Raw genomic sequence first — 10,303 nt, 5'->3', positions numbered from 1 at the left:
TTTGGAGCTGAGACAGGTTTTCTCCTTTTCTGGGGTTTATTCCCTGCCCTGGGTCACCAAAGCCAGGCTGCTGCAACCCCAGAGATCAACTTTGCCAGCCCCAACCATCCGCACCGATGGCTGAACATAAACCCGATCCCATTCCTGGAAACCTTTCTATTAACAGCAATAATAGAGGGCTTGGAATGGAAACCTTTATCCCTATTTATGCGCTGATCCCATGTACCCTGAGCTTCACGTGCAGTGTAAGCCACAGGTATGATGTGAGGGCTATTTCCATCTTCCAATACTTTCTCTGTAGTTCAAGCCCGGTCCCTAAGCCCTGATTCATAAAAGCACTGAAGTACTTACTTAGAGTCCAGCACATCTGTAAGTACTTTGCTGAATTAGAGCCTTATTAATCTTCCTGCATTTAACATAACTTTCTATTACATTTTAAAAATAAATGGGCATGTACTATTTCTTCATATTTGGGATTTTTTCAAACACTGATTTTTAAGGCTCTTCTGGCTTGGCTGGATATTCCTCCATCCAGCCAAGCAGCTGCTCATGCTAAACCTGGGAGCAAACTCCCTCTCACAGCACCGATGCTGCAGGGAAAGAGCTCCGACAAGTTGTCTGCAATTCCCACTTCCAGGAGGAAAGCAACCAAATCTCCCTTCACCGCCCTGAAAACCCATGCTGAACCATCCCAAATCTGAGACCACAAGGCATTTTTGAGTTGAAAAATAACGGAATGCAGCTGTGGGTACATTTCTCAATTATTTCAATGGATTTGGGGAAAAATGCCAGCCAAGCCCTGCTTGCACCAGTTACAAAAGGAATTTTTGGGATTTGAGGCTGCGATCTGTGTGGGATGGGGAGCCACACAATGTTCAGCAAAGCTGCTCCCTGCTCCTGGCTCCACTTCATCAGTCAAAAATCAAGAATTAAAAAATTAAAAGCAGGTTTCCAGTGCTGGGAGCAATAGGTCCTTGGAAATTGCAATGAGAAAACCTACAGTTTGGGAAGAAAGACCCAGCAGCCCTTAAAAAAACCTCGTGGGGCTGAGCTTCCCTCTTCACTTGCCAGCCTAAAATACCCCACAGGGAGAAGCAGAATGAAGAGACCGCACATGTAGAGAAGAAGCACATCTCCAAGGAAAAGAAATAACGCACGAACCCAAGTGGCAGGGGTTATCTCACTGCCTCCCACCAAAGGTACACAGCGAGGGGTGCCTCCTCAACCCGGTGCAGCTCATCTACCTCCTACAAATGCATCAGGTGCAAATATTGCCTCATCAGTCCTGCTGGGCTCTTTTTTTTTCCCAGGCCTGTGCATTTATTTTTCAGCAATGCAAACCAGTGCATTTTCTGTAGTTGATAATTTCTGCGGTTCTGTATTTAAATACAGCAAAATGCACTGGTTTGCATGCTCAAAAAAAAAAATGCGTGGGCTTGGCTAAAGGGTGCAGAACCTTGCACTTAGGAGCCCTGCCATGCAAGGCTCTGTGCAATTTTTGCCCATTCCGCAGAAATTGCAGTGTTAGAAAATTAAAAAGTGGGGAAAAGGGGCAAAATCAGATCTTGAAGGTCCTTCCTCCTCCCTCCACCCCCATGCAGGGCTGGGAGAGCAGCAGAAGATGCTGTAAATCCAGCCACAGTATCGGGAGGTTTGACTAAGGGGAAGCCCAGCTGAGCTGAACTGTTTGGGAGTGTTTTTTTGAGTAGTAGTGAAGTTTGTTTATGCCATGTGAAATCCAAGCTGCCGCAGAGGTCTTGCTTTCAGGGGGAGAAATGGGAGAAGTTGAAGAGGATGCAGCCAGGAGGTTTGTTTTTCACACTGTTTTCGGGGCCGTATTTGTTTTCTTTGACAGTGACTTACAGCCCGGCTTTCTTCTCTATTTTGTTAGGGCAATAAATAAGATAAATCTGTAATAATTCAGCTCTCCGTCTTTAATAAAATCTTGTCTTCTTCACACAGCCGCTGGGAAGTTCTCCATTTTGCATCCCTGCGAGATTGGCTGGGTTTTTCCATTTCACCTCTCCACCAGAAATGACAGAAAAATAACATTACTGGGAAAATTAATAGCTAAATACAATTTCAGGCAGAGGGAAAGCTTTAGGCAGGAGGAGCAGGGCTCGATCCTGAGTCTGACTGCACCGGCCCGGGGGATGATTTTTGGTGAAGGCTGGGAGCAGTGTGGCGGCTGCTGCAATTACTTTTACCTTCGCTAACGGGCTCCGGGGTTGGAGACCTCAAATAGCGGCTAATGAGAATTTCCATCCTCGACGCGGATCAATGTCGAGCTAATCTTTGTTGGTTTTGTGCTTGCGCCAGGTACCGAGGAGAAAGAAAATGAAGCTCCGAGCAGAGCTCACTGGTGGGAGAGACACTGAGGCAGCAGTGGGCTGGGAGGGGAAAGTCCTTGGAAGTTGCTGTAGAAAAGTTTGGGGTTTGGGGGTTTTTTGCACCCTGATGATGTTTTAGAGTGGTTTTGCCTTGCACAAAGCCTTGCTCTCTGTGCACGTGCCCCCAGACACCTGTCTTCCCACCAGTGTTTTGATGCGATGACTTATCTCACCCAAATTTGTCAGAAATGGAGTGAAAATGTGTTTGTGCTTGAGTGCTGCTGGGGTGGGCTTTCAGGGAGGGGCTGTGGGCTTGGGAATACCATGGTCACCTGCTTTCATTCCGGACTTTTTCCTCCTTTTTTTTTTTGCTTTGAAAATAAGTTTTATTAAGGAATAAAGCAGCCTGGGCCCAGCTTTGGAGCAAACCTGCAACGCTGGAGATGGTGGTCACCCCTGTGGAGATGAGTAAGAACACTGAAAAGCATTGGCTTTGTAAAGCTCTTCCCAAAGAACAAAGGTGGGGTGGGCCTTTTTTGCAGCCTCAGAAGAAGACAATGGAGATAAAAGGCTGGAAGGTGGGCTCTACAGCCCTTTCCTCACCTGGGGATGAGAGATGGGAGAGCAGCCATTCCTCAGCTGCAAGTGCAGAAGCTGATGGTGGCCTTGTTGCTTGAGACCACCATGCTGGAGACTGCAGGGAAGGTGTAGGAGGAGGTGGGTGGTGGCCTGGAGCCCCCTCCCTCCGGGGCAGGAGGTGACCTGGGAGACCCCTGGAGGGAATCCAGAGCACCACAGCGATTTAGAGCCACAGGGAGGTGGCCTGAAGCACCTTGAGATGATCCAGAACCCTGAGGTGATCTAGAACCCCCAGCCTGGGGAGGAGACGACCTACACCCCCGGGTGATCTAGAACCAGGCCCCCGGGCAGGTGTGGGTCTAAAGGCACCCACCCCCCCCCCCCCGGTTCTAGACATCCCCCCAGGGGCAGGAGGTGGTCTAGAACCCCACACAGTGCTCCAGGTGATCTGGAACCCAGGATTCCCCCCCCCGGTCAGGTGACCTAGAACCATCCCCCCCCCCGCCAGCAGGCAGCGGTCGGGACCCCTCGGTGATTCAGAGCCCCGCCCCCTGGCCCCTCCCCCCCGCACTGCGCCCGACGGACGCGGCCCCTTTAAGAGCGGCCCCGTCCCCTTTACTCTATGTTTACATAACACGGCGAGGCCGTACCACTCGCGGGCGGGGAGGGGGAGGGTGCGAGGAAAGGGGCGGAGCTCCCCGCCGGGGTCACGCCCCCTTTCGCAGCCGGTGAATGGGAGGGGGGCGTGGCCACGCGTAGGCGGGCACCGCTTTGCTCCTCCCGCCCCCTGCCGCGGCGAGTTGGTACGTCCCCCTCGGCGCTCCGCCCCACCCGGGTGTAGTGGCCGTTGTCGGGCGGCCGCCGGCTCAGTGCGGGGCGCAGCGCCGAGCCCGCTCGGGACTCACCCCCTGCACACACGCACCGGCGGCGGATGGGATTGTAACGGCGGCTCCCGGGTGATTTTTTTTTTCCCCCCTGTCGGCGGGACCCATGTTTTCCCCCAGCCAGGAGGAGCACTGCGCGCCTAACAAGGAACCCGTCAAGTACGGGGAGCTGGTGGTGCTGGGGTGAGCGCTGCGGAGGGGCGCGTGGGAAGCGTGGCGGCGGCGGTGGGGCCCGTCCTGGGGCGGGGGGAGCGGCGGGGGCGCCCCCTCCCCTTCCCTCCCCTCAGCGCCGGCCGCGTCTCCCCGCTGAGATGACGCCCGGGAGGCGCGAGACCCCCCCCCGCGGCGGGAACGGGAGGGCGCGCGCTACTTCCCGCCTTTTCCCCCCCTCGCCCTAGCGCGCGGGGCGGGCGCTGGGGTCGCCGAGGCGGCGGGGCGGGGGGGGGGGGGGCGGCCGGGCTGCCGGGCACCGCCACCGCGGGGACAGCGCGGCGGGATGGAGACAAACTTTGCGTGTGGGGGTGTGTGGGGGGCGCGGGGCTGTCGGGGGAGGCCCCCCCCCGGCCCCGTCGTGCCGCCGGTGCCGCCGGCAGGTGCTGAGGAGGAGACGCGCACCTTCCGCGCTCGCTGAGTTCTCCCCGGCGGTTTCTCCCCTCGCCCCGAGAGACGGCGTCCTCCGTGCAGATTGCAGGGGAGATGACTTTGGAATTAGGAGGGGAGGCGGAGGGGAGGGGAGGGGGATGAAGCACTTAGATTCAGATTCGTAGTGGGAATGTTTATTTTCTCAGCTTGATACGGATCTTGAAGTAATCCGCTTGGTATTATGTTCTTGCCCTGCTGTTAAAGCTGGAAGCCTTTCTGCTGAACGCCGTAGAAGCAGATGAGGGAGAAGCATCTAAGCCATGCTTGCTGAGAGCCCTTGTGAACCTTATAAAAGATGCTTAATTTTGATAGCTTAATATGCAGAAACATATGGTTAATGGAATAATTTTTAGTAATAAATACAATGGAAAGGTTTCAAGCCAGCAGTGAAGTAGAACAGTTACGGCCTTGCTGCGTTATTCAGCCTCCCCTGGAATCTGTTACATATATGCTGCAAGGTCGTAGAAAACCTTATTCTGGTTGGTTAGGGACATTCTTGTTTTGTTTTGGTCAAGGCATTTCCTAAAGAACTGTGTTCACCTCTGCAGAATAACTGTTTGAATTTCTGGGTAAAAAGAGCAGCTGAGACTGGGTACTCGTGTGTCCAATGGCGTTCCTTTTTTCCGTAAGGGATGCTAAATATTTCTTATCACGAGATGAGGTCAAGATACTGTGGAATAAAATACAGCTATTACCGTGAATGTGGCATAGCTTGGCACTTGAAAGACTTGAATTAAAGTCGGGTAACTTGATTTTGGGAGAAGTATCCATATCAAACGAAATTTAATAAAGAAACCTTTCTTACTGTTTTGGTTGTGGAAATGGAGGGTAACCTCAGCTGTGCAACACTGTCTCTGACAATAAAGTCATAGTATAATGTTGAATCTTTAATTAAATTAGAGTGCATAAATTGATGTTGTGCTGCAGAGGCTTTTTGTGCACAGCTGGAAGCATTTTCCTTTCTGTTGCTTTACTATTTTTAGCAGCAGTTGAAAGTACAGAAGTATGAAATGTTTTGGCTCTGATCTTAACCTAGCAAAGTCTGGTGTGCTTTTCCTTTAATATGGAAACGCATTGATCTCAGCTTATCCGTTCTGCCAGAGGTCTTGATCTTCACTGTTGTGTGTTGCAACATGCCAATAAAATTTAAATAAACTTTATATGACTGAGTTTAGTTTGTATTTGAGTGTCAGCTGTTCTCTGAAGCTACTGATGTTATATCTTCTGGGTGTTACGTGTACCAAGAAAGCAAACAAACCCTCTTGTCCTTGCAGTACAGTTGTGAACAAGAAGTCTGCAAACGGGCGGCTGAATCTCTGGTCAGTATATGTCTGTAGGCTACGCGGAAACGATAGGGCTTTGGCTGTCACCGCGTGGTGGATGTGATGCAGGAAGCAACTTCAGTAACTACATTTTCCATTGTTTGGACTGAAGGTTGGGGTTTTAGGATCCATTTGACGCTTTAGGAGTTCATTACTGTGTTTCCTATCAGAGATGTTGTAAATGTTGCATGTAGTGCCATAAATAATACTAACATATCTCTCTCTCTGGTGACTCAACATTTGTGACTAGGAACTCTTGGAACAGCTTAAGCATCTGTTCAGAATTCTAAAAAAATTATTCTTAATACCTATTTTGTATTAAAATCTTGTAATCTGAAGTTTCATTTAAAATAAAACAGTGTAAATCTGCTCTTTTCCCCATAGTGAAACAAAGACCTGTGGACGGGCAGAAGCACAGCATCGCAGCTCTTGTTACAACCACTTGATTAAAATTGATAGAGTGACCTCACAGCTGGATTTAAAAAAAAAAAAGTTCTTTTGAGACACCCTGTGTTTGTTTGTTTTTTTAAAAAAAGCATTGATTGTGATGTTGATGGATAACTTCTGTCTGTAGCTGTGAGACTTTTACATTAGATGGTGAAAAGGATGATGAACGAAGGTGTTGGCATACCTGGCAAACTGCTGAGAGTCCTGTTTTTAAGATGACAAAACTTTCCCTTTATCTCTTGCTCTTCCTCGGTCTTAGCAGCATTAAAGTAAGGGTTTTTTTTATATCTGACCTTTAAATCGAGAGGAAGGCGTTCTTTTGGCAGGAGGTAGTTCTCCCACCAGAACATATTCCTGTATTGTCTCGGAATAGTTGTGATTGCTTGTCTGCGCATTAATGTGATGAGAGGGTAAAGCCTGAGACATTCAAAGTCAGTCATTGCAACAAATACATTGCTAATAACCTTCTCCTGGCAGCCCCTTACATATTTTCTGTCAGTGATGTGGCAGTGCATATTTGGTTAAGATTTTTGTAGAGGTCTACGTAATCAGTGTTGTAATGAATAAAACCAGTTTATGTAAATCAAGCCAGACAGGTCAAGATGGCTGGTAGAGAAGAGATCATCTGCTTGATTGTGAATCTGCTTGTGGAATTTGCTTGGGTGCATCTGCTCGTAGCATCATCTGTTCACAGAAGGTGATGGTTTTCTTGGTGAAGCAGAAATATTCATATTCTAATTTTTTTTGGCAGGGGAACTTTATTTGAAGTCCCATCAAAGTAATGGTCTGTTATATATTTATTGGAACATGGGGCTGGAGGGAGTTTTGAGGGAGATGCTGAATACAGTAACAAGGACCTGAGGAGAGTGTCACAGTATTGGTGTGCGGTTTGTCAGTAACCTTCATCTGACTTGTCTGGTACCTGGTTAGTGTCTTGAGGTGTATGTCCTGTCCCGTTCCTCCCAGTACCCCTTCTTTCCCCCAGCTTTGAATTGTTCTCTGAAGAGTTTATTCTGGCATAATGGCATTCAGGCTGGCGTGGCTTTGTTTTGTGCTCTGGCCCCTGGCTGCATGGGGTAGCTTTCACTGCAGGCAGGTGTCGATGGCCTGGTGCCATTAAATCTTGTGTCCTTTGGGATGGCATGTTGTCGATGGGTGCCTTCTCAGAAAAGTCACTGATTAAAATGATATAAATTGAAGGAGGAATGCCAAAGAAGTGTAATTTCTAGTCAATGGCCAAGTTCTCTAGCAATGAAGGGGTTTTGTCCCTGACATGCGATACTTTCAATGTTGTGTATTGCAACCAATTCTAAAGAGTTTTGGATGGGCTTTCTAGTAAGTATGTGCATGTAAGTATAATATTCCTTATTAACCAAAGACTTCCCTTAGCTGCTTCAGATTAGTAAGGAGGTGCAGCCTGGTGCATCCTCAGCTGAGGAAGACTTTGTCTTATAGACTTAATGGATTTTGCAAATCTAATAAATTGTTTTATCTAACTAGACAAAACTGTTGCTCAGTGTTGTTACAGTGGTCACTTTGAAATCGGGTCAGCATTTGATGTGTAAATTTTCCAGAGTCAACCATTAAAATAAATGAATCTGTTAAGGAGGCACTGTGAATTGTTATGTGAGCTTTGTTTAATGTGGACCGTTGGACGTCCTCGAATAAACAGGCTGTAGTTCTGCTTAGACATAACCTTTTGAAAAAATAGAGTAAAATTCTCATCTATGTTTAGAGTGATAAATTCTACAGTAACTTTTGGGAAGTTGTTCTGGTTGATGGACCACTTTATAATTGGAGCAAATTTAGATTTGAAACCTGTCTTTTTGTGTTAATCTGAAGGGTCCTCCATTTTTAGACTCTCATGCAGGTCTTCTCAAATAGATCAGAGTTGCTCCTCAACCACTACCTCCTTGATCAGCTGAATAAAGTTTCTGAAGTGTTTCCTACTTTTCCAGTTTTCAACTTACCTGTTTGGCTTTTCATGGAACCCTTTTGTTAGTCTCTTGCTGTGCAGTTCAGGAAGAAGCTAATGCCGTTTCCTGGTAATGTTGGCAAATGCAGATGCGGTCTGTTATCTCTGCTTGTTCTTGGTAGCGTTTGCTTCTGTTTATGGGCCGAAGGCAGAGGGAGGGTCATCCTGGTTATGACATTAAACTGGGGACTTGTGTTGCACTCACGTGGATTTGCTGTTTGATAACAAGATGAAGCTTTGTTTAATGATTCTGTAATTTCCTGCACTATATGGTGTAGACATATTGGTGAAACTGCCCGAGATAACTCCGGTTCTGCTGTTGAGCTTTATTTAAAAATGTACTTTAGGCTTCATTTAAAGGAGTGTCTATAGCAAATAATGGTAGTCACCCGTTAAATACGTTCAAGGTCATGATTCTCTCTGAGAATCATTTGCTTCAACAGTCATAGCTGGGAGGCTGCTGTTCTGGAAAAACTGATTTATTCTTTTATTTGATATTGACAGTGGCTTCTTGGAGACCTTTATGTCTTGTGCTTAGTTTATGATGGATCTTATATGCTGCATATTGAGAATATGTGATCGGTGCCAGTTCAGAGCTTGCAAGTAGATTAATCAAACACCACAAGTATTGTGTCTGAATAGAACATGAACTGCAGTGTAGAAAAAATAGTAGAAAGGGTTATATTTGAGGAAAGATTTGTGGATTTTTCAGTGAGAGCTTGTCTATGGCTGGATAGAGCAAAGGTTTTGCTTCATTTAGGCTAAGAAAGAAAACATGCCCAAGTTGGTTCTCAGCGACTGTCCTATTCCTTGGAGTACTTTTGACTTTCTCAGAGTGCAGATTTGTAGCCAGCTCTAGGCTTTATTCACGGCATCTTGATACCGATGTAAAATCAGAGAACAGAAGCTTCAAACTCCAGAAGTTAAAAATCTGTTTGTTGAAGCAAACATCAGCGTATTTAATGCTTGTTATAAAAAGGAAACTGAGTGCATGTACAGGCAGTAGGTCACACATGTAGAAGTGGAAGACTTAATTTTTTTTCTTAAAATATGGGAAACAAACTGTTTACTGAGTAAACAAGTCTGAGAATATAAGACTTTGTTGCCTTTGACCGATGCACTCCCCTCGTAGAACCAAATAGCTGCTCCTTTCCTATCCTGGCAGAATCAGGGATGCATAGTTTTCTATTTCCAGTTGAAATTTATACATGAGTAGATACTGTGAAAGTCCACTTGACTCTACTTAAAAATATGCATATAAAACTAGAAATTGCTTTCTAGGCTATTAAGACTTGGGTTTTTTTGTTGAAAGCTTAAGCTATTTCATGCTCCATCTTAACAGCAGGCTGTTTTTCACCTATGATTACAAGGTTGCTTGAGAACAGATTCTTCCTAAGTCGTCAGGAACTTCTTATTACCCAGTTTAAACTAAATTATGGCTGGTTTATACCCATTTATTATGGAGTTAGTGCTGCTCTCTTAACTTGCTTGGTCCTTATTCCTCAGTAGTGGTGGCACGTATCAACTTGATACTTCAGGAAGATGGAACCTTCTTTTCCTGTACTCTAAGCTAATGAGGAACTAGGTGAGCGCAACATGGCACTGAGCCTGAGCCGGCATGCCTTGCTGAAGATAGGGTTTATTAGCTCAGAGTGCCAGCAGAGAAGTTTTACAACTGTTTGCAAAATATTACAGGCATGCCCGTAGGCAACAGCTGTTTAGGTAGGCTGAACCAGTTGTTGTCTTGTGCTATTTTTCCGGTTGGTATTATTGGCACATGGTTTGGTTCTGAATTTGTCTTGAGTATCTGTGATGAGTATGGGTATGAAACTTTCCAAAGGAGGCTCCTCTAGCATGTTGTACAGTTGCAGTCTTACCTCACGGTCAGTAGAAGAGCTTTTCATGATGTCATCTAGGGTTGTGTTTGGTTCTTCCATGCTATCATGCTCGTGGCTTACTTGTCCTGTGCTCAGCAAGGGGAGTGAAGTAGAGGAGGATTCAGTCTGAGCCCCCAGCTTGAAGCAGAAACTGTAGCTGGTTTCTAGGTGTACTTTGTGCTGTCAGATCCTGTTCTGCGTGTACTGTTTGATAGCCCAAATCTCATTTGTTTTGAGGATGCTTTTC

The 10,303-nt window shown here is 46.7% G+C and overlaps 1 protein-coding gene across 1 annotated transcript in view; it reads left to right on the top strand.

The window, feature by feature from the left end:
* Positions 1 to 3,737: 3,737 nt before the first annotated feature.
* Positions 3,738 to 10,303, top strand: part of PELI2 (pellino E3 ubiquitin protein ligase family member 2) — an 80,852-nt gene continuing 74,286 nt past the window's right edge. Inside the window, exon 1 of the mRNA XM_075104249.1 lies at positions 3,738 to 3,976. Within this exon, the coding sequence (XP_074960350.1) occupies positions 3,900 to 3,976 (77 nt within the window). The 5' untranslated portion in view covers positions 3,738 to 3,899. The remainder of the gene's footprint in view (positions 3,977 to 10,303) is intronic.

Source organism: Phalacrocorax aristotelis, chromosome 9 (assembly GCF_949628215.1).
Source record: "Phalacrocorax aristotelis chromosome 9, bGulAri2.1, whole genome shotgun sequence".
Taxonomy (NCBI): domain Eukaryota; kingdom Metazoa; phylum Chordata; class Aves; order Suliformes; family Phalacrocoracidae; genus Phalacrocorax; species Phalacrocorax aristotelis.
This window is presented reverse-complemented; position numbering and strand designations above follow the sequence as displayed.